This window comes from Colias eurytheme, chromosome 3 (assembly GCF_061535395.1).
Source record: "Colias eurytheme isolate Ceu_HAF_F1 chromosome 3, ilColEury1 Martin Lab GWU primary, whole genome shotgun sequence".
NCBI lineage: Eukaryota > Metazoa > Arthropoda > Insecta > Lepidoptera > Pieridae > Colias > Colias eurytheme.
The window spans coordinates 3,286,463-3,313,107 of record NC_142982.1 but is presented as its reverse complement, the minus strand read 5'-3'; the positions used below and the strand labels follow the sequence as shown (position 1 = coordinate 3,313,107).

At 31.3% G+C, this 26,645-nt stretch overlaps 1 protein-coding gene across 3 annotated transcripts in view; it reads right to left on the bottom strand.

The window, feature by feature from the left end:
• The window catches only part of Drip (aquaporin homolog protein drip), a 53,636-nt gene that overhangs the window by 2,929 nt on the left and 24,062 nt on the right, over positions 1-26,645 (bottom strand). For all 3 annotated transcript variants that reach the window (XM_090119412.1, XM_090119414.1, XM_090119413.1), the window contains 3 exons: positions 6,361-6,504; positions 3,455-3,526; positions 3,133-3,270 (listed from right to left, as the gene is read on the bottom strand). In XM_090119412.1, coding sequence (XP_089975538.1) covers positions 3,133-3,270; positions 3,455-3,526; positions 6,361-6,504 — 354 coding nt within the window. The remainder of the gene's footprint in view (positions 1-3,132; positions 3,271-3,454; positions 3,527-6,360; positions 6,505-26,645) is intronic.

Below are 26,645 nucleotides of genomic sequence, written 5' to 3'. Positions count from 1 at the left end.
TTAAGGCTGCAGTCTAGCAAAATTGCGTTTTCAACAAGTTATTTGACAATTTTTTCCCGGCTAATGAAATGATAAACTGAATTTTTTTTCTTGTTTATCAATTAGTGTTATATACGCAATGCGCGTGAATTTTTTCACATTTATAAAGTTACTTTATGTTACCTTAATCAGGCCTACAAGATAAGTCTCTTTCTCCCAAAGACATTTCGAGCTAAGTTTGTGCACTCACTACGTTGCAACCGATTACAATTTACACAATCTGATCAGCACATTATTATCCTCATATAGTCGTTATTAAAAACTGCTGAATACAATTGCCGAAAAACTTATGATTTTCTTAATTAGAACGTTATAAATTCATTAAATTTCCCATTTTTTGCCTTACAAAATCTATTGATAAATACTGCTAAAAGTTATTTTTTCCATTAATTTATTCGATTTGGTTGAAGACCAATGAGTATTAATCCTTTAAAAAAATTTTTTTTTGAATTTTGATAATTCTTTAAATATTAAAAAAATATTTAAAATAATTAGGAAAAATCCTAGCGAATTTCTTTAGTCGCGCTCCTTGGGCCGGAGCGTTCTGACGTGTGCTCTACGCTCGATTTTCCTTCATACTGAAGTGAAAGTTGCTCTACTTCATTAAATTTAATATTTTTGTTAATTATAAATTTATAAATATATAAAATATAAATTCAACATTTTTGTTAATTGATTATTTTTATCTTAGTTTTGTGCAAATATTCGTATTTTTAAACATTTGATTTCGATATGGAAAATAAACGAAAAAAATACGCGTGTAACTACTAGAAAAAAAATTATCTTCGAACATAAAGTTAATGAAACCAAATAGATTGCAAAGGTGATTGGCAACAATTTCTTTATTTTACGGGGTGTCAGTGAAGGGATGTATATTTCTTTAAAACTAAAGTAAGCTCATAAATTTTCTTATAATATAATTTTTTTGAAGTTCCAAAAATGTTTATTTTTCGTTTGAGAAATACGAAATATAATATAAACTTGTATTGAGAACTTGAACTTCCCAAGTTCATCCGGGGAAATCCCCATACGGGGAAAATGATTTGTTTACTCCAAAATTGATCCGAGGTGTTTTAATTTTTTCTTCTAGTCATTTTCAACGTAGCGGCATGTTGTTTGATTATTAATTTTGTAACTTAAATACAGGATGTTGGTTTTATATTCTGATCTTACAGACGCGCTGACAAATTTAGTCCGCCATTTCTAGTTTAGTCTACCAACTCTAAGTACCAATATTAAAACGAATGGATTATCATCACATCATCAAAACTCAGATGTAATGGAAGATCACAATAACATAGAAAATTCAGTGGGTGTTGAGAACTAAACAAACAGAAGTAACAGAGACGCGAAGAATAAAAAAAGAGGACGAAACTAATTCGTTGATGCTTTCCCTTTTCGACGTATTGTTAGGGTACATCACCAATCTGCAAAAAACAAAACTGATGATTCCCAATTGCTGATTAAAAATGAAAAACAAATAATCGACAACAGTGGTGAAAATTTGCTGATCACAATGAAACATCCTTCAGTGGTAGCAGATTTACTCATTTAAAATGTATCGGTGAACAGCGTAAAGGAGAGGAGGACAGGAAAACATTATGAATGTGGATGGTGGATTGTATACAGGGTGTAATCGATAAGTATGTGCAGGCGATTATGACGTTATTATTGCAGGTATCAAAAAACTTAAAACTGATATCGAAATTACTTTACCTAATGAGCAAAATGACTATAATAACTTTTTAAAAGTATAACGAGAAATATCTAAAAAATTTACTTTATACACTCCCATATCAAAAAGGGAAAATGGGACTAGTAGAAGTTAAATGTCTAATTCCGGCAAAAGACATGAATGCGGAAGATGCGGTTAAAAAAAAATTTAATATTTGAAATGCAATGCAAAAAATAACACTTTTGTCATAGATAAGAATCATGACTATTTTTTCCAAATTCAGGGACAACTAAACGTTGCAGAAGCAGAAGTCTGCTTATTTGCTGTTTGGACTGGAGTGAATCATTCGTTAAAAATAGAATACTTATATAAAAAAGTATGTAACGTTTAGGCAAAATAAAATGATGGACCATTATCAAGATTTTACATAAATTGCCTACTGTCAGAATTGATTGATTCGAGACTTCAGCATTCGATGCCATCAAGGACCCATCCTATATCATTCAAGCGATTGAAAAAAAGAGATAAATCCAGTGCAACCGATAAAGCATCAGAATGCTAGCAAAAGATTTATTAGGTTTATAAATATAAATCTATATATTATACATAATATAATAAATCTGTAGAAGACGCGAAGACTGACATACGCGCGGACGGAGTCGCGGGCGGAAGCTAGTCAGAAATAAATATCTTTTGTTTTCATTTGCGTATTTTTCTATTTTATAATTTTTTAACACAAACATTACATTTTTTTTATTATATACAAAATTTGTTTATCCGTTTTATTAGTTAAACTGAACAACTTTCACTAAGAAACTTAGGTCGAAAAAAATGTAAAGAGTTATGCATTTTGTATGGAAAGCTTATTTTTTTTATATTTCGTCCAAATTTCTTTGTAAAAGTTGATCAGTTATATAAACATGAAGTTGAAGATATCAATAGAAAGTATTCGCAAATCTTGTGTACTGATAAAAAAAATCACCCGGTGTAATTTTAACGAAAATTGTTTCAAATTGTCATTTTTGGTACTTATTACGAATATTAAATTATACGAATGATTTAATTTTTAAAAATTAAGTGGAGCAACTTTCCTTTAGTACATTTGTATTATTTACATATAGGATGACAGGATGCATTTGTTTGGACTACTAGACCAAGCCCTTAAGGAGTTTTTTATAATAAATTTAAGGCTATATTTGTCACCGTTAAAAATAAAACACCGTAATGAATATCGCGCGGGCCGATCCGCCGCTGGCGACAAGTTCGCGAACAAATATTCGTATGAATTCGAATATACTAAGCGAACAAGGCACTTGTTGTGTGTGGACGATGACGGATTTATCCAAGGATCGGAAAGGACGATTAGCACTAACATGATCAGCATCTCAACTATCGCCGCTGGTCACATCGCTACTCACACAAGCCGCGTGACAAGCCGTGATGCTGAGTCCGATGGCGAGCGGGCCGGAGCCCTTGATGTCGTTGCGGCGCGCGTCGCACACGCCCTGCACCACCAGCACTAGCACGAACGTGATCAGCGCCTCTACTAGCACCGCCTGCCAATAAAAACCACGTTAGCTTACATAAACAAAAAAAAAGTTTAATCAATAGGTAGACACATTTAAATAAATTTTCACCGAAGTCAGCAAACTTAATACTGCATAATCCTATAAAAAATGTACCAAATCTTTGAAATAGTGAAATTATGTAAAATAAAATATCTTTGATGTATTCCTATACCTGACCATCAGTGACACCATCTCCAGGCAAAGTCATACCAAAGGACATCACCCTGTCCTCAGGAACAGCCAACTGCAACAAAGTAAATATATTTTAATATAAAGTTCGGACTGCACTCCGTACCTCATATTATAACTACTAAATTATCTACACTTAATTGTTTGCAGCGGCAAACCCTTAGTGAAAATGCATTTACAATTTGACCGCAAAATCGTTCCCAAATATTAGAAATATGTCTCCGACTTTGGTCTCCGAGATATCAAACGCCTTGCACGTGCCCTAATTACTACTGAAACTTGTCAAGCAAGCTGGCTGTCAAGTTTGATTTCAATGAGACGCTAACAATGGTCGTAGGTGACCTAGTATGTTGGTAATGCACCTATGATGCAATAAGGATTTTAATCGCACAGCTTGTCTAGAACCTACTGCAACATAACATTATCCACGGCAGAGTGACTCCACTTAACGATAACTCAACTAAATTGGAATTTACCTACAACAAAAATAACTTTGAGCAAAAACAACACATACCTAGTAGTAGAAGCTTTTCAGCTTGAAAAGCAACGGCTAAAGTAATTTCTAATTCAATTATATACGTCGTTTAGAATCAAGCAATGCAAGAACATTCTTTCCGCATATACTACACGATTAGGTACACTAAAATTGTTTACAATGACGCTATAAATTACGGTTAAACCTGATACTACAAAGCACAAATTCAAAACAGAAGCGCATAAATTAACATACAAATAGCTCGTAAATTTGTGGCGCAACTGCTTCTCCTGAATTACGGATCGTCGTGGGAAAGAGTTGCAGGCTAGTCATAAACACCCACGACTTTAGAAGCCCCGAGGGTGCGGCCTAGGGTGGTGACTCCATTACTCCTTAGACGAAATAACGTTTTCACCGTAAAGTAGAAAAGAGACTAGCAAAATGCTCTATTGTATTGCACAAGTTGCGCGCTTACATAAAATATGATATCATAATTATTTGTGTGATGGATCGGAAGATTGACATGTCCTAGGTGTAACGAGGCGCGAGATCAACAACAACCACAACTACGTATCTATTATGATTTTTATTTTATCAATGTAAGGTTTTTAAATCTTCTTGAAAATGTACACTAAAATTAGAAAGAACCCGGTTCAGTACGATGCCGATTGGATAGTACCTAGGTACAAATAACAATTAATACCTATAACATTCAAACGCAGTAGATCTAGTCAAATGTTCCTAAAAAGACCCAAGAATTTAAGTATCTACGCTGTTTAAATTTCTCCAGAAGCAACGAATATCAATAAAGAAGTCACATTCAAAGCATTTGCGTATTAGATAATAGTCGCTACAAAATCTTAAATTCGTTTGCAAATATATCTTGAACCGCAGTTCAAACACGAATCGTGAGTAATTAATTTGCATCTGATTTAAATTCAAAGAGAATCTTGTGATTTGTCAGTTAAACCAAGCTTAATGGTATATTTGATATATCTTTTAAGAGCCACTTCACGTCTGAAATACAATAACCATACGCAATTAAAATGATAATAAATACAATTTTGATATGGTCGTGGGATTGCCACTTAAATAAGCTTTATTAGTATTTTTGTGACTAACAAAATATCTTGTTTTTCGTATTATTTACGGTCAACGAACCGGTTCCATCGGAATTGAATAAATTAAATGCAACAAATAAAACGGAGAAGATGATTGGAAAGACTCTACTACCTACTAAGTACTTATTTCACTGGCTTTGCTCTTTCTTAATAAAGTGAAATTCGCTAGATAGTTTAAAATTTATATCTGGCTACAAAAGTGTTTTCTTCTTCTTATATATAAAATCTTATATATAAAAATCAATCGCAAAATGTGTTGGTAAGCGCATAACTCGAGAACGGCTCAACCGATTTCGATAATTCTTTTTTTATTATATTCCTTGAAGTACGAGGATGGTTTTTATGTAGAGAAAACGTAAACATATACCAGGGGCGAAGCCGGGGCGGACCGCTAGTAATAATATATAAATTTCCACAATTTTGTCTCAATTAATGTACAAGAACCGTGATCATTTCGTAACAACCATTGAACCAAATTATTCTTTTAACACAGGTAAAAGGATAACCATGTATCGTATCCCACATAGCATTGTAACCGCCCAATTCTTACATGTTACATATACGATATATCATTGATAATTATATCCATTCAATATGAACATTCGATTGCACATCTCGCTGTTCATTAATCTTTCAAAAGTCGCCGAACGAAGGTCGAGCTCCAATTTGTTCCTTTATTCTAAGACCATCAGTGTCATGGCGAACGAGACAATTTTTATCAGTTACAATTAACACGCCGTCGCACTATATTTGGATGTGTCGTGCTTCATTTAATAGCTGTACAACGTGTATTTACTTCCAGTTATAATTTTATATGCTTGTAAAAACGTGTCATGTTTGCTTCGCAGAAAGCCCGGTAAAAGCTGAGTAACCAAAGTGTAGAGCTCAATGATCTGCTAATTATCTACCTGCTTGAAGTAACGAGGTTTTGTTTCAAATACATAATATATTTGGACACGACATTTTTATTTTTAAGATACAGTGTACATAGTTTATATCGAAATATACGTTTATGTTCTTAAATCCGGTTTATGCATGGACGTTTTACGATCAAATCGTATACTAAAATATTTATCTTTCCTTCCGTCTCTTTACATGTTTTCTCTCTTCACATTATTGAAAGCAGCATGCTTTTACAATTTTATCTTGAAAGTCAAAATTCAAACCTATTAATGGGAAATGGTTAAGTATATTTTTCTATCGCTCTCTTTAATTAAATATTACCTTTTCACTTCTCTATTTAAAATCTATTGAATTAATTATATTTAAAAGTGTTTCTTTAGAATAACTTACCCTGATAAAAGCAGCTCCAGCGACAGCACCAAGCGTTTGTACCACGATGTAGAATAATGCTTTGATGAGCTTCACATCACCCGCCGCGAACAAACCCGCTGTCACCGCGGGGTTGATGTGCCCGCCGGACACATGCGCGATCGCCTGTAACAAATTAAGTGTTAATAATATGTGTTTGTACATAAATTTTCATTATTGTATCAAAGGTAGAAAGAATTTATATAAAACATTTCTAATTTCACAAAATTTATGAAACTACTTCTGTAAGGAATGAAACTTTAGATTTGACTGTTTCTATATTTTGTCTTCCAATATTGTTAATTCGTAATTAACGTTCTAAAATAAGTTATAAGAGAAATTTTAAAAAGAAAGGGAAAATAATAATTTCGTCAGAAGGAAAAAAGAGTTTATTTTAATGAATCGTGAATAATATTGGTTTATTAGAAAATAACATGAATATCATTAATTCATCGATGATTTTATTAATACTTATCTCCATAAGCTCAGTAAATTACAACGACATTTAAATTACTATGCATTCAGATCGATATTAGCCATAAATAAATATTTATTTATATCTTATTGAGCTATCTGCTCGCAAATAAATAACTTGAGCATTGGATCGTGTCGCGTAATCAATAAAATGTCTTGTCATTATTAACCTATAAAGTTTGCTCGCGAGTTAGTCAGCTTATCTCTATCCATTCACTTATAAATCTCAATTAATTGGTCGTTAGAATAATACATTTTAATTTGTTAAGGAACATTCAAATATGGTTTAACTCTAAGAGGGTAATCTTGCTCTTTTTAGTTTTCGCCTAAAGCATATCAGCGTTCTGACCATCATTTTTCTTTTTGTCATTGCGTACTAAGACCCCTGTAGAACCGCCATCCTGTTACAAATGACCCGAAATTTTGTGACACTTTTCAATAGGTAGATATGTTATTTTTTTACGTTTTCCTTTAGTATGTAAAAATTTAATCAAAAAATAATGGGGATATCTACTTTTACATTATTCCATTCTCCACATTCATTCATTCCATTCTCTACATTTCGAATTACAAAACGAATAAGTATAATTAATCATTGTTATCTGTACAAAAACTTGTTATAATATAATTACATATAAAATTAGGTATACATTCAAAAAGATGTTATGAAAGTCATAGTCACGGTTGTTATAATGTAAATGCGTTGTGTTTATACGATTCGTACACAGTTGGAATAGAAATCTCAATCGGGTTTGCATATTAGCGCTTATCAGGGCCTATATCAGTCCATACATCATGCCCCATACGAAGTACATGTTATTATGTGGTTAGTGCACTATCAAGGGCAGTTACAATCCCTTAAGCGCGATTCATGTCAGCCACTTTTGCGGTTGTTAAATAAAATTTAATGTGCGTTTAATCATTTTTTACCTGGTTTCTAAGATAAAATATACCTAGATAATATATGTATTATGTTGCGTTTACAATTCTGAACAGAATTAATTACCATAAAATTTATTTATGAAACTAAAACATTCGTCCAGACTAAAATCATAAAATACGCGTTGCGTTGCGTTTTAATTAACTTTTTATGAGGTTTTCATCATTCTTCTTAGTAGCTACTGTTGTATTAATATATTTTCTTTAAATATTTATATAAATCGCTTAAACTTTATTATTTACAGCACCGTACGAGTTAACACATATGATGCAAGACAACGTCCGCCCCGTGACAGATGTATTAAGTATTAACCATATTTTCTATTAAACTAATGGTATTGGCAATAAATTTAATCAATAGATTTATTATTCGAATATCACACATCATTATTTCATTTTGTACATGTGTATTAACTGTAAGTGATCACCAATGAAAACTGTAAACCCATAGAGAGACGCTTGTTTTTTGACACTTATTTTAATAAGTGCAATGTCTTGTTGCATTATGCTAACCATACTGTATTATCGAGAAACATAATACATATTATTTATCCATATGCAAGTATCAATTATTTATTTAAACCGGAAATATAAATATTTTAAATTTCTCTTTTCCCATCAATAGTTGCAACAATAAACCTCTCATCTAAGATTTCTGAGCATAATCCAGTACAAAAAGGTACATTAAAATTTATATCTCTATTTAAGTATACTTTGAAAAGGGCATGTTAAGGTACTCGAGCGCTGTCAATAGTTCACTCGATAGAGATCGGACGTGGGCATATTTGGGTCACATGTGTTGAGTGAATCGACTAATACCTGTTTTCAGATATAATGCTTATTTTTGTTTATCTTTTATATACTTAGTGTCGTTTTACGATGGCCATAAATTATGTGGACGAATATTGCGTTAGAAATTGGAATCTTGTAAAAGACATTAAATTGGTAGCTAGGGTATGGGAATTTTTTTTATTAATTTGACAATGAAAATCGGAACCATGAGAATCATGTTGTTGATGCAATCTGTTTAATTATAAAAAACAGAAAAAACAACAGAATGACGCAAATCTGCCCAAATCCAAATCGATTCACGGAATAAATTCTAAAAAAAGACGTGGACAAAATCACTCTCAGTTCAATTAACATACAAGTGATTGTACTAAATACATGTAAGTATAATATGTGTATGCTATGTACCTACATATATGTTTATATGTCCAGGGCAACCTAGATCTTTCTAGCACACAACCACTATTTCAAATGCATTGTTCGTAAGTAATGCTGAATCGTAAATAAGCGATAAGGCCTATTCCTGAACTCGCTAAATGTTCGAATTAAGGAATTTACCGTACAATATAATTACAGTAACCAGTTTCCATGCAACATGAGTATCGTAAGTAGTGCACACGTGTGACAAATCGGTACGTATGAAAATATATGGTGTAGCGAATAAAGAAAGGCGACTGTAACGCTCTGTGGAATATATGTAACTCTTTCTCAATTTTAGGCTTCAGTTCTTAGTAACTAGTGGGAATTATACGATGTTACTTGTTTTAAAACTCAAAACAGAACTCAATGCATAAAAGAGAAAAAATGTAGCCGTATGAATTATGATGATTTTACTGAAATAAATAAAAGTAAGTTTATTTATGTTTCTCCAAAACCATTATCTTCGAGGCCAACAAAACCTCATCGCATCGCTACAAATATCAACTTTGACTTCTTTATGAGATTCTAACGCAATATAATAAACTAAATAACATTTCAACGAGTTATCGTTAAACTAATGCCCTTAGGTTTAATGCACTTAACTTCATACAATATTTCAACTTCGATGCTTTACACCTTTCAAATAAATGTATTTGCATATTCGTTTGAGACACGTTTTAAAGTGTGAAGCATACAAGTAAATATAACTACGCAAGTGTATAAACAAAAGTAATTGTTTGTAAAACAACAGTTCGAAAATATTTTCATTGAATAAATTTTCGTAATAGTTGTGCAATGAATCATCTACAAATTGATATTTACGTATTTCTACATAGGATAAGTTTAAACAATTTCTAGAACCATTAAAATGATCTAACATCCACGATTAATATATCAATCTAATGCAACAAAATACTTTACCATTTAAAGGTAATTACTGCTTAAGGTAAACAAACTATATAATGTATTCGTTAATCTATCACAGAACATCCTCATAATGTAACATCACGTTACATAATCAGAACATTTTTATGCAATTATAATCTATTTATAGGCTCGAAATCTTTTTATTACATAAGCACTTCTGGCTGCCAACGTACACTATGTCGATAACCCTAACTCAAAAGTAATGGAGATTATCTTTAGAGCACATAATTTATGTAGAGAAATGGTCGAGATGCCTTCTTAGATTAAATTGCTCTTATGCCACTCTTTTTATTTTATTACAAATGAAAAAGAATTTAAGAAATCATATGCTTTCGAATAGGTTTTGGCCTTTTTAGGTTCCTTAAGAAATTGAATTGGGAAATTGAATTTATTATCTTTCTCAAATTATATCACGTAACAAATTTGTTTCTACCACAACGACACAATTCGTTAGATGTGACGGTTTTTATGATATTTTCCTATATAGAATAATCAATAAAGCAATGGTCTCGTGGATATTTCGCATGAGAGTTCAAAAGAGCGCAGTTAATTTTTAGCGTTCCGTAGACCGTACCCAAAGGGTAAAACGGGACCCTATTACCTAGTATATTATTATTAGTCTGTGCTATTACTGAGTTTCGTGCTTATTAATTAGAACTCTAACTGGAATACCACTACCGTTCATAATTTTATCTATATAATATGTGACAAAATTTTAGGTGTATTTAATGATTAATTCAACGATTATAAACATAATTTTTTTATTTTAAATGTTTTATAAACGTTTTAAAGCATGAACAATGTTGTTGGTGCCGGCAGAAATTATACGCTACATTATGGTTGGCATCTGACTCGTGTTCTCTTTACACGTAAATAAATGTATTTCGAGAATGTCACCGCAAATTCATTCAGTAATTAGAATGCAGCATAATTTGAGATGCACTTAAGCTATTAAACACAGCGTGTATAAATGATAACATTTTCAATACGCATTTTTTATCGTACTCGATAAATTAAACCCTAATACATTTTTAATCGGTTAAATCACATCGATTTATAAACTCACTTACTTTTTTCTGTATTTAATTAATATAAAATATAAATTCAATTAGATACGTCCGGCCTCAATACATCAATGTACTTAATAGCTTTACAAAAAAATAATTAAACTTGTCCAATCGCAACTTCAATGCGAACTCTTGAAAAAATTGAAGAGCCAATTAAAAAATAAACTTTTTTCTTTTTATTCGCTTCATCTTATACTACAGATACCTACGGTCGGAACATTGATTTAATTTATTTAGCTCGGTATCAGTATAGTCTTTACCAAAGCTAATTTTTTGTTTATTTATATTACCAAGTACCGATTAAAGATCGACATATATTTTTAATTTTCTACCGTTTCGACATACTTAACATTAGGTACACCTGTTAATAGCCCATGTTCTTGAAAACACATCGAAATCAATCATATCTCATAAATAACTGTCAAAATAATATCGTTTTAAAATGCTTGCATACAATTTAAGAGCAACAAATTATGATAACATCTAATGTACTGCTAATACCCAGTTTCAACATTTTTGATCGATTATGCTGTACGCGAACGTCAAATAATACCTCGATTTAAAAAGTAATTAAGCGGGATTTAGCTTCAAAGCCAAGGTTCGAAGTTCACTTAAATATATAATTATCATTATATGAGACGTATAATTCTGTTCACAGGTAGCTTATCTAATACATCCTGTGGAAATTTTCTTAATATAAACGCATTAAGCAAAAGAACATAGGCCGTATGTATTAGGTATTTGATATGATTCAGTGGCAAGCGGTCGGATTAAAAACTTTCTATTCCCACTTGTACATTTAATATATATGTACCTAGTTTGATATACCTCCTTATAACGAACTTATTTGAAACCACAGATAATAATATAATATTTACTACACTAGTTCCAAACCATTAAATAATGTTATTAACAAATTAAGGCCTGAAGTGTTTTATGTGAAATCTATCAGACCGATCTCCACTAGAGGAACGAGACCTTCCTAAAAATTTGCTTACTGTTTTTAGTATTATGTCCATGTTTAAATTCATCTCTAATAACAATCGTATTGGAATGGCGCACTTGAGATCGTCGTCATCGACAACAATAGAGCGCGGAAGGAATAACAATAAAAATTAAACTAACGTGTTAATGAGCCCATTGTCTGTGTTATATTCAACCGTGTATCGAATGAAAAACTTTTAGATTGCTACATAAGTTATTATATTCAGACAAATTTTAATTTTTAATTCAAAACCCTTTTTAATTTTTTTTTATATGAGTAGCGGCTAAATTCGCTATTGCAAAATTTAAAAAGCTTTATTAAAAACTCTGTAACTGATAAAGCGATCATTTAATAATTTCATCATCATCATCATCATCATCATCAGCCCATATATGTTCCCACTGCTGGGACACGGGCCTCCTATGAGGGTACAGGCCATAATCCACCACGCTGGCCAAGTGCGGGTTGGCGGATGACACATATCGTCGAACTTTTGATTCTTCGACATGTCGGTTTCCTCACGATGTTTTCCTTCACCGTTCGAGCAGTGGTGATGTTACAATATGCGCAGATAAATTGAAAAATCAATTTATTTCCTGCGCGCTCGCCCGGTCTCGAACCCCGGACTTATCGATTCGAAGTCCGAGGTCTCACCACTGAGCCACCACTGCTCTAATTGCCAATTTAATAATTTAAAAGTATTTAATTTAAGTGGAGCATGTGGGTTCGTCAATTATATAGCCCCTTGACATCGTCTGGTATAAATGCGAAAGAGGGCACGCAGATACAGTATTAAAGAAATTCGTAACGGTACAAAACAACATAACTACTAAGTAGGTACCTACTTCTCGCAAATTTTCCAATGTATGAGAAGACTAACAAAACGAAAAATTAGACGATCGTAAAAAGCAGTTTTCGATTACATTCACTTTCAAATCACGGAAAAGATTTTTATTTTATGTAGTCTAAACCAGTTGGCAGTTCTATAAGTACGGTGTACGGAGAAAGTATAACATTTCCTATCTTACTTTCTACTAATGTAACCTTATACTGATAGACCTATGAACCTTTAGTATCTGTAATGTAATACGGGAAATGCGTATGATATAGGGATTTCCGACGTTGCGTTGTTTATAACCGGTGCTTTTTACATCTACTTTTATAGAAAAGTAGATGTAAAAAAAATACACAAATATATAGATATTTGTGTATTTTTTTGACCACATCCCCCCTATTGAATATTTTATCTGAAATTTATTGGCCATTATATCTTTACTTAATGTATGTTTATAAAGTATTTAGGTAAATTAAATTTTCACTGTTATTGAGTTGTTAGTATCATCACAGACTAATAATAATATACTACGTATACAAGTATCATTTATGTATTAATTCTGACATCATTTAATATGCTAAATCGATACTATTTCTTATATAATGTATAGATATCCGATAAAAGCCTTTGATGAAATTGTACCTTCGTCTATTCACTTAATAACTATTTTACCAAAAAAAACAGCAGAAACCAGAAGCCAACCCAGGTAGTAACGTTCACCTCCTTCTCCTTTCGCGCCAATTAAAAATAAATTAAGACAGTTTAAAGCTGAATGTAGGAAGATATCCGTGGACCGGTCCCATGTAGGTCAAGTGTACGAACACTTGATGGTCCACCGCGTTACGTCACATAGTAATCTAGAAAAATTAATATATAATACCCTAGGGCAGTATTGCGATATGTGTAAATGGTATCGATTTACTTGATCGAAAGTAAAATTGTTTGGGAATTATTCTGAATGTAGTATGTAATGTATCATATAGATGTTATCAATGTAGAGTGTCGGCAAAAACCCCGAACATTGCTAAAATTCTTCTATTCATTCAATTAGTCAAGAGCAGTAAATATGTAACGAGAAGAATATCTTTCCCAGTTGTAAAATTAAGTCAGTCTCATCTCAGTCGTCATCTATCACTATCGATTGAATATTATGTCATATATGCAAGGAATTACCTTGCTTAGCTCTTATAGCGTAATTCGGTAGCAATTAGCATTTTATTTTTCTCGATTATTGACATAAATCAAACACAGGATGTATTATCCATTAATAAGGCAATTAACTTGCACTTAATCGATATAACGTCCTTTAAAATATATCATAAATAAAGTTGAGTGCTCTCTTGTCAATAACATAATTAGTTATATAGAAATGACCCCCAACCTCTAATCCTAAATGCAATCCCACAAAGTTGCGTCACGTATGAGATCGATTTTGCAATATTTACATTTGAGCCCATTGTCAATTAATCCCCGAGGCTATCAATTGAGAATATTATTTATCGGTACAAAAGTAGATAAAATAAAAAAGTTTAACAAGGTTGCACTTGCCGAATTAATGTATGGTTCTGATTTATTATTAATTGGATTGGACAACATTTAGGAGGAGATTTAACCGCAAATGTTAATGAATGTTTGAAGTTTATTAGCTGACCTTCACCTTAATTGAATTAGGGTAGGATCTTTCAAATGTATGCATTTATTATGTTTAATCAAAATTATAATTTAATGCACTGGTAAAATACTAATGTATTTTATCATATCTACTATTATGCTAAAACTATTTCCCTTTTAAACACTAAACAAACCAAAACCATGCATAAAAGAAAGCTTCACGATAATTTTAATATACATTTTTTTCGCATTGTGTTTGAAGCATTTTATTACAATATAAAGTTTTAGTTACAATTGTGTTCACAGTGTCCGGTCTTTCATTATTTAGGTATGTATATCAAATTTATATTACTCTGCTCACTAAAAAACAATTATTAAGAGTCAAGGATGGTGGTATTAAGATTAAGAGGTTTCAATGGACAACTATAAGCTCAGTCCGATGACTAGACAATAATAAACGAGCTTGATTGTGGAGTACTAACAATAGACGCTTCAATTAACGCACTATTTAAGACTTTTTGTTGACACATACATGTTATATATAGTAAGATTTAAGTAAAAAATAAGGACATATACAATCTAGTATTAACAAGGATTTAATTGCAAATGTGCGGTGGTAGCGCTAACCATCAGCCTCCCTAGATAAGTGGCTTTCTATTTACGCAAACTTTAGTAGAATAGAATGCGAATGTATGGGATTGGCATAACAGATAACAGTGATAAGTCACGTGCTCAAGCGTAACAACATCTTTGCTGACTATATTATAAAAAAGATTTCGGAATCTCTATCCCATAAAACAAAATGATTGCTTGCTTCTTTAAAAATATTTAAACACATGTATTGTATTATAATTCATATGATAATTTCATCATATGAATTATATTCATCATTAATCATTCGTATGAGATTTTTGAAATTCGGGAAGCGTATTACCCATAAATCTAAAGCTCGCGGAAATTATATAACGTTATTTAGCACTATGCGTTGAAATTTTATAACCGTATCTATTACGTTTACGTGACCTAAAGAATTCGCAATGCTTACTATATTTTAGAACAACGAGATTAATATTATGCAAGAATACGACTTGAGAATTTATATTAACTACCTACCTAGTACGCCGTATTTAAGCATTCGTTTTGTTTTGCTTCAATTTAAAGAAATATAAATAACGAACCTGGAATACATAAACTTTACCGTTACATGCCTCACATTTATAAGCGAAATAATTTGAAAAGTAAATTTTTTGCAACATCGGCCAATTAAATACTTATCTAGACTGAAGAAGATTGAATGCATTGATACGTGAAAAGGCAAGAATCTGGGTAACCCACTATATCGTCGGCAACCGTTCGAGCTGAATTGACATCTTGATCAACGTGTAATTTAAAAGTACCTACTTAAAAAACAAGAAGAAACATTTAGCGAGCACTTTCATTAAATATCTCGACTTTCCAATGGTTCTTACTGATATTTAATAGGATCATCTTAACTATTCATTCGTTACGATTGCCATTTTGTTAACAAATTGCTTGGCGCACGATTTTATCGTTTTAACAATAAAGTTTATTAAACATGAATACTTTAAAACAATTTTTAATGAATAATATAATATATCTTGTACGTATATATAAAAATTAGGTATAAACTGTGGTCATATATTTTTTAAAGGTAGCAACTTCGCGGTCCGTAAAATTAAATTCCAATCCATAAATATATAAAATATTTCTTCAGCCCGATACTTTATGTTCAACGAGTATAAAATAAATCCAAACATAACTACTAATAATTATAACTCAACATTTAATTATATCATTACTGTTTCGATAAAAAAGTTAAAATAACTGCTGTCACAGTGGCCATGCATGTTGCAGGGAGATTTAAGCGCCGATTCTTTAAAAATATAACCTACGTCTTTATTACTCTTACAGCGGTACATGTTACATTTTGTTGCAAAACTGATGATAAATATATCGAAACTTTTTGACCTTTAATTAAATAATGTACTTAAAGGGCAAATAACGTGTACCTTACCTAATAATTAAGAAATAAATCGCTTTCGTAAACTCGCGTATTAAGAGGAAAATTGGTAATTATTTGAATATAAGAACAGCTGATGATAATAATTAATGGTATTACATCGTTAAAGACAAATTAGAGCAGTTAACATGAGAACGTTTAATATTCTTTTGATTATTTTAGATTCTAGTAGTAGTAGGAGTAAGGACAGACGAAGTTGAAGTTTGGTGTTACAAAAACATCATGAACTGGCATATTTATTGCTGTATGAAAACTTTAAAGTGCTGATTATAAATTATTATCAACTATACATAGTATGTGTGTATATCCATACTTTTGTTGGGTACCTAATGTTTATGTATTAGTGATTTTTTGAAGATTTCTTTACACGCGAGAGTTCCGACGCAAAGTCTAGTGTAAATGACTTGATTAACGAGAATGTAAAATTATAAAGAAAAGTGTCGAAATTCGATCGTTGTTGTAGGGCTAATAATATTCGCAGTCGTTTTTTATCTTGACAACTTTTCAAGCTTGCGAAATGAAGAAAAATGTCACGGTCGGTTATCAAAATTATAAAGCAAAAGGGCATATTCAATGCACCACATTGATTAAAACATCAAGTGTTAACTAAAAATTATTGTAAATAATTAATATTTAATTGGATTAATTTATCTTGTCAACTAAGTACTCACAATACACGGACGGTTGCGATATCAAAGCTACGAGACGTAAGAATTTTTTAAGTGGGTAATAATAAATATGTATAACCATAAAACAAGAGACGTTTATTATGCATAAAAATGCATGTAATGTAAAATTAATCCTTATGTATTTCAAGTTTAAACAATTATATCTAAGTAGAACTAGAATATTTAAAATATTTACAATTATTTTTATTTCTACATAATATTGATCTAAAACAATTTTATTTTTACTTATAGTAGTATACTTACATAAAAGGTAGGTAACTACCTACCTAATTTATAAAACACAATATCTGTTTTCAAAGTAATTTTAAATAATTGAATAAACTGCATTTGCATATAGAATATATTAAAAATAAAAATAAAATCTGTAACAGATAAAATAAATGCAATAGGTAAGAGGCCGTCGACCATGGATGTTGCATAATGATCTGTAAACGGCTCCACGCAGTCTGATCACAAAACATTAACATTAACTCGACAAAAATATTCGAGATGTCTTAATTCCAAAGTTAATTTTAATTGGATTCTAATATTTATTTAATGACTGGCACATAAACATTTTCAAATAAATGAGTACTAATTTTTAGGTAGATCTGTGCTGATAGAAAAAATGCAACTGTCAAAAGATCAAAGTTCATTTTACCGCCAAAAGTATAATATGTACTTGTAAATAAATAAAGATTTTATGAGGGAAAAAATACATAATTAGAAATTAAGTGTATTGTAGAATGCGTGTGTTTTGCAAATGTTTGACTTTGATGAATATTTTGATTAAGTCGGGCAAAAAATTACTTCACGACTTCATTTAGCTTTATTTGTTATATTAAGCCGGCCTTGATCTAACGATCCCATAACTATGACTGTAAATTAAAGCGTTTGAACCTTATATTTATTTTAACATTTTGGAAAGTGTGATGTAGAGTCACGATTTAGTGACGAAGACCAAATTACAGGCAATCAAAGACAAGGTCACCGTTTAATTATTACAAGAGATGCACACGAGATAATCTCGGCTCTCGGCTGTTGTTTTAATAAGATTTTATATTAAAACACTAAAACAGTTTTAAACTTTAATTTAAATTGATTTAATTTAAAAGCTTATGTGAGTGAATTGAACATGACATCCTAATTGATATAATCGAGTTAAAAAAACATTTATTAGTTATGTGTTATCATAACCTGATTCAAAGTAATATCTACGGTGCGTTATTAAAGACGTTAGGGGCAATAAAAACATCGGAAATCATTGGATTATCATATGCGATAAAATAATGTAGAAAAATTATGAAAATATAGTAAAATTGCACCCACAACTTCAAAACTTTGCGAAGATTGTATTGGAAACACTCTAAAAACATACATGATACATATTATTATCACCGTTCAATTGAATACACTCTTAGATTAAGGATTGGTCTCCGCGCGCGCGCTACGACTAGATACCGCCCCACCTAAAAACAATAGCTCTGTGAGTGCGGCAACTCATTTCTGTAGTGTGTGTTAGGCAATTTGTAAAGACGCTAGTGTGTGTGAAGAATTGGGCTGCCAGCTACATAAATTTTACCTCATAAATGGGAAATCTGCCATCTTGGAAAGAAGTTTGAAAAATATATTTTTTCATCATGACCTGGCCGGGAATCGAATCCATGAACGATTTGAGTCGCATGACTCAAATCCACTTGCGACGCTACTATACTATAGTCACAAAGGTTGATTAAAAGTAAAAAAGCGGAAATAAAAAAAATAACATACTAAATGAGTCAGTTAAACATGGTTAAACAGAAATAAATTATTGTTATTATACTCTTTTATATATGTATTAGTAATAGTATTGAAAAAAAAAAGTTCAAATTATTGCTAAAAGATTTCCTCAACCACGTGTATTTTTTTGGATATGCAATACGGCAACACTGAATGGCGTCGTATTTTCGTAGAAAAAAATTTCGAAGTAAAGGAGAAATTTCGAATAATACGATACTTAGTGATGGTACGTGATCCCAGTGTCTTTCTTATTTTTTGTTGTATTATTTTTAAATAGTTTTATGGCACAAATAGGCATTTTACTTCAGATTTTGTTCAAAATCTTTATAAACTATCGGTTCGCCCTCTCCACACAATGCTTGTGACACGACTGGCTTGGGTACGCCGAATTCGGCGTACTATTAGTTGCCGCATTTTTCAAGTACGCCGGCGGCATCTAGTCGTAGCGCGCGCGCGGAGACCAATCCTTAATCTAAGAATACACTATTTAAGTTTAAACATGACGATCTTATTAGTGTCAGGCGTCAGCTAGATTGATATTCAAATATCGTGTCACGACTTTCGTGATTATTTATGTCGTATGTCTATTTTTTATTAACATTATATCATTTTAAATTAATAAGTGTAACTTAAAAATTATTCGATTTTAAAGTTCACGGTGAAATGAATACTCACCGGCTTTAATTTAAGAACATTTTTTGTATCTCGTCTTGAGGAAAATTAATATTTTAATTTTTAAGTGTATCTCACTGCATTGCAACCAGAAAACATGTTACAAGCCCACGATCAACGGCATTTTAAAATTAAATTTGTTTCGACGCATAATTGTTAATAAGGTATCAAGCGCCTTGTTAATTAATGGCAATTAAGAGTAAGAAGTTATCAGGTCTCAACTCTTTCATTAATTCGTATTCAAAATGGTTCTTAATTATATTTTTATGTAGGTTATCGTGGTATCGCTTTTATATTCTAAAGACATCGGCTCTCAAAAACCTTTTTACTGCACTTAATGATTGCTTTGATGTTATTTTATCTGGAATCGTCTTTGAGTATTATTTTGCAGTTACGGTATTTTTTTTCTTATAACTTATAATTAGTCCTTTCAACGAAATCCACAGTTAATAATAGTACTGACTCTATAATTTGAAATGAATATTTTGAATAAATTTTGTGGCTATTCAAAATCTTTCTTGTATTAAGTTAATAACATATTGTGAAACGGCACGAAACTTATATTAAAAAATGATGCATGCACGTTTTTGCAAATAGACATCTACCTAATTTACGTAAGGTAAACTTGAATGCTGACCCACTGTCAACACCTACCCTTAACTTTTCTATTTAACTTGAGGAGGTAAAAACGTATCGTTTCTTGAAAGGCCAAGGGCAATAAATTCACCTATTTAATTCCGTCTTCCCCCTTATCCTATTCTGGTAGGCAACAACCATAACCCCTGTTGTGTCTATGGGCGACGCAATCTGCTTACCATCAGGCGATGCGTCCGCTCGTTTGCCTCCCTATAACATAAAAATAAAGATACTACGATATACGCTTACTGAAGGCTTCAGCAAGTAAATAGGCAAATCCTGGTGTATTTTGATATTGATAATATCGTGATAATTTGTAACCACCGCCGTTCCAATTCCAATATTAGCTAGTTGTTGGTAGATTTATTACATTAGTATATACTAATAATATTACTTACTAATAATAATAATATACGTACTTACAGATAATTTGGAGTAATATCATGTAAATCCCGTTAGCATAAAACCCATATAAAACCAAAATTAACTTATTCTAAAGAGATGTTACTGAAAACAAATACAATAATGATAAATCTATAAATATACTATTGACACTTTAGCAGCAAATAGTATCTAGACTCTAAGTATTTTTTTTCGGTAAGCAATTTCGATTTCCTGTTAGTTTCAATTACATTTGTATTTTTTGTCTTTCCTTTGTTGAATGTGAGTGCTTGATAGATAGCGGTACTTGTGAATAATATCGTATTGAGTTGTTCATATTAATACCAATATTTTTACTTGACTTAAAAATGTATTTGAAAATATTAAATTTAAAGTTGAAGGACAGAAGACAAAATAAAATTTATCACCTTCATAAATACTAAAAATTGACCACTTTTAATAAATAATATTTAATAAAGGACCGGATGATTGAAAAATAAATTTAAGGACCTCATTCATTTTTGATACTTAACCATTAAGAAACAGTAATGAGTTGTTTGCTAATGTATGTGTTTAAATTGAAAATAGCTATTAAAGACACCTCTGAGGTCTACTGCATCATAAAATGCAAGATTTCGAAGGTTCACAAACAACTATACGCACGTAAATGAATGTTTGTTTAATGAAACAAATAATTTTTCGTAACCAACGCACTTAAAGGCAACTCCGTAAAAGAGGCTTGGTTACATTTTAACTAGAAATATTTTATTCCTTGAATAAATGTCATCGTATTCTTCTTGAAAGATAAATTAGAGTGGCATGTCATTATGATATGGCTGTATATGTGTAGGGTTAGTGTTCATTTTTTTCACTCGCTAATTCTAGAAACATCCAAATTTAAGCTAATTTACATGAATGTTCTGCTTGGTTTTCCATTGAATATAACCAATGAGACCAGTTTAACGTGACGAATGTTCTTTTTGGAATCAACAATCGATCTTCAAGCGAATTTTCCGGGCATTATTGTTGGTCAGGAAAAATGTATTTTCTCTGTGAGATATATTATTATTATTACATGTGTGGGAAGTGGCATTGGTAGCATAGATCATTGTATCATTGTGATGGTAATGCGTGATTGACAGTTGTGTAAGAGTCGTGACGCAATGTTATCCAGGGAATAGTACTGGTTATACTGGACATACCAATGCTATTGTTAACAGATTCGATAGACTGTTTTGCATTTACATTACGTGTAATAATGTTTGTGTTCTTTGTAATGTTTGTATGTCTTGTTAATATTTAGCGTTAAATAATTAAATTTTAACTTTCTGTACCATATTATAATAATTTATTTTTCGTTACCGTAACATCTATGTATAATATATTTTTAATAATTATCATATATTTCTGTTAATTTTCAGTTTCCCATTTCTTTATAATATGTCTATCTGTATTTGAAAAGTAAGTACCTATAGTGTATGAAATAGGATTAAATAATCGTATGTTTTATACGAACGATAGAAACATATCAAAGACAATAGACCATAAATCGTAATCGGAGCGAATCGAATTCATTTGAAATGCTTTCAATTTTATCCAATAAGAATTTAACACGTAATAGATTATTCTTTGTCCTATATTGAAATAAAATAAAATAAAAAAAAATAAAAAATAATATGTTAAAATAGCAGAAACAGGAAATATATTAAGAAATTTTCTGTCACTGTAATATTTGCACACATATTGGTGAATCGCATATTTAAATACAAGAGTGTTATATGTATGTATGTATTATAAAATTGGATATTAAACTCACGATTTATTTTAGGTTCATCAATATAATATTTCTGGTAATATGTATAACAAATTATTACAAATCATTCGCATATGCAACATATTATATATTTTTAATAGTATATATTTTATTATTATTATATTTTTGAAACACAAATACTCAGTCGCCAATCGGTATCTGCATCAACATTTCTATGGACCAATTAGTGATTCAATCTTATCTATTATCGGCTACTGTTATGTCATTATCTACAATCAAGAATTTGACCTCCCGCTGTGATTAGATAAAATAAAAAGCATTTTATGTTGAAGTTATTAATGAACACCAAACTTCCTTTGATAAGTTCACAGCTGAACAATATACATATGTAGGTATATATTGAAAAAGTTGTGATAAATAAAGATATTAAACATGAAAGTTTTCAGGAGCTTTTAGGGCTTAGGCTCAAACATATCAATCACTGACAAATGACTCGTCAAGTTTATTTTAACTATCATTTTATTAGCAACCTTGAATGTTTACATCTTTTACATTGTTTACATCTTTCAATTTTCTCTTTATAAAATTTTCAACAATAATTTCAAAATTAAGTTTTACCCATCGCACGTCCGACAGGCTTGAAAGCTGTTGAACATCTATTACAATACACGTAACACGTAACACACGCTAATAATGTAAGAAAAGTGAGCAGTCAAGGGCGTTCAGTTAAGTTCACAGTCATGTTGCAGTTGTACTGTAACTATTTAGTAACTGTTATACGTATATTATTATTAGTCTGTGGTTATATGTACATATTGAACATCATAACGGGATACACCCAATCACGAGGTATCTGCCCATTAATTGATTGTGCAATTAAACCATATTACATGTTAAATATTCCCGTTACTTTATTGTGGGTATTTGAATGTATGATAATGTAACGGGTGTTAAATCGGCCTATTATTACATGAAGTTAATTGCCTTTTATAGAAATTAGTTCACAACTTTGAACTCGGGGTTCTTGGGAAACTCCTATAAAATTTTGTAAGTATTATTCTGAAGTCTTAGCTTCTCGCAAGAAGTTATTACATAGATAGTGAGAATCTACTTTTCTATTGCTATACAAATACACCATAAAAATAACGAATGAAAACATGTCTTTTAATTAATGCATTTAATGATTTAACTAATGCTATAAACATAGGCTTTTAATCATAGAAATCTAAATAACAAGACACATAGAAGTGCTATAATGTCATAATTCGTATGAAAACCGCTGTCGCCAAAATCAACACATTTAAACCGATAGCTAAACAATACACACAAGTAAACTATGCCTTTTATTGGACAACTTGATTTTAGTGAAAACTAAGTTAAATATTAAATTAAGCTTTTTAATATGTATCCTAACGCACGAATTTACGGTTTATTTTAGAATAACATCCCTAAGTATATGAGACGTTTTGTTTCTTTTTGCTCCAATAAGGTTGAAACTGTGTCATTCATTGTTATTTCGATTACTATGGTGACACTCGTAATACTTGTAAATATTCTATAATTTTAAGGAAAAACGGCATTATTTCTAAAAAAAAAATATTTACCGATGAAATATTATTCCTTTATTAGTATAATTACAACTTGTGGAAGAATTTCCGCAATGGGAAATGCTGAAACACACCATGTTTACACACATACGTCTCCATAGCAACTGAACTGTGACGAACACACTGGTGATGTGAAAGTCACCTGAGTGGCGACAAGGTCACGCGCGCTTACGACTTCTAGTGTCTTGTTATTTAGATTTCTATGCTTTTAATATTAAGTGGCTCACTTGTCAAAGTCAACTAGAAGGAAAACCGAACAAAATAAGCTCGTTTAGAAGTTATTGAAGCAATAATTCCAAGAACGCATTAAGCCCATCGCAGCATTGCTGTTTTACAGCATGTCAAGTGTAACATGCTGAGTGATTAATGTGAACGAACGACGGGTTAATCTACTTCAAAACACTAATTTGAAATGACTCATTTTATTTCCCATATCTTGCAGCTATTAAGTATTTATAACTGCATAATTTTCTGAGGGAGGCTCTAGCAAATTAGCAATAGGTAGGGTTGTTGTACTTCGCATGATGATTTTAACGCACTCGCTTAAACATTTGAATTTTATAAAGTCCAATCATAGTTGACACGAAATTATCATTAAACAGTTGATAATCTCAATTTCAGACGCAAATTTGTTAATTATGTGTACTTTTACAATTATTTTTGAATAGCCATTTTTACGACGTTTAGGAATAATGACGGAAGCTGAAAAGTTCGCAATTCGTATCTTTTTAGAAACATCACAGCTTCGGAAATTTTGATTCTAGAAGAATCGCCAGAGAATCGAAAATTATCTTATAAAAAAAATTGATGAAAAACAAACAGAGCAATTAATACCGAAAAGGTATTATTAAAATGTAACCTGGACTGAAGTCGAAAAATAAAATAATTATACCTTTGACGCAAGCAACAATTTTGGGAACGTTTGCGTACTTCCCCAGTTTGAAGTGAGTCATAAATGTATCAAGGGTCAATTTGGTGCAAAAATAATTTGCAATAAGTCAATAAAAAAGCATACAAATTGAGATAGATAGAAAATTTTAAGTCAGAGTTTCATGTATTTCCAAATAATAATTGTAATGGTGTAATAACGTTATGTTGCAAAAGGTGGTACTAGTACAATACAAATCTAATAACATATGTTTTATTATCTATATTAAATTTGGTCATCTTTCTCATTAGAATTCCACTAATAAACTTCCTACGGAAGTAGGTAACCTAATGAAGCCTTATTAAGGACACATGTATTTAAATATAATTTCGTGTCCTCTTGGATGAGGAAACTTAAGAGATTATGCACTGATTGCTGCTGTAATTATAAATAAACAACACGTAGAACATCGTGATATTCATATTCATATTAATATAACAACCGCTTATTATAATTATTAATCTATTCATTTTGGATACATTATAACCACTTCATATTGCAGCATTTTATAAGTATTTACATGCACCTCAAGCTCCAACATGCTTAAAAAAAAAAACAAAAAAACATCTCAGTGATCAAAACTATTATCTAGCTACGAAAAAAACCTAATTCACATATCGATACAATCTTCTTCTATTGATATCAGTGATTATAACAATACTGTTACAGCAACAAGCAAGAGCAACTAAAAACTAGATTATTTTATCGTTGAAACAAATTGTGCTACTTATAGACTAAGGAAGCAATTTTAATTGGTATTTGGTGTATTTTATGTCGATTGTCGTGAGTAACTACCTACAAATAATAGCTACCGGAATAATCATATATTATAAAATATGTGCATCGTGCATTATTAGTTACTTATAACACGCAATAAGACACTGTAATAATAATATGTTACGGTTAGCCTGTGCAAAAATGCGAACGGACAAACCTGTAGGTAAAATTAAGAGCTATAAGATATATTAGACATTCGTAATTCAAAAATAAAGGCTTGTAATAAGACTCGAAGCGTTAATGGTTGATTGAATAAGATTAATCAACAGTTTTTGATCAATATAAATTAAAAATATCAATGGCTGTGTCACAGATATATCAAACATTTGATCAATTTGCGCAACGCCTGAGGTTAAGCGGGCGTGATTTACAGATGCAGTATTCGTGACCAATCGACGCGATAACATTCTCCGATAGTTTGTTTAATGACGATACCCGTGTAAAAAGGTGTTAGCAAATCATAATAGTGACTGAAATTTCCAATTGTGTGCTCGGAACTTGACATTGACAGTTACCCTTTATGAGTTTGACAGTAAATAACGTAAGAGAGCCGTATCGAACGCTCGTAGCCATGGCTGTCAAATCCATCCGGCACTATGTGTCGAACAGAGATATATACTGGCTGTATTCGTATGTCAAGGCTCACTAATTCGTCTATTTTGCATATTGGCCTTTTAATGATATTGAACGGAACATGTGTAATACATTTTACACTCGAGTGATTACAGGCCTGCGACCGCGTGAGAGAGGCCGGACATTGAATAAATTGACTTAATCTGGTTTATTGATTGCTTTATTTGTTGCGATGATGTTGATAAGTAGGGTCATTTGCAACTTGTAATTAGTAGAACGTCTTTAGAAATGTTATCTTTTTAAATTAGACGTTTAATTAAAATGAAATATTACAAATAATTTCATGACAACTAACTTTAAAGCTTTCGAGAAGTTCGTTTGAAG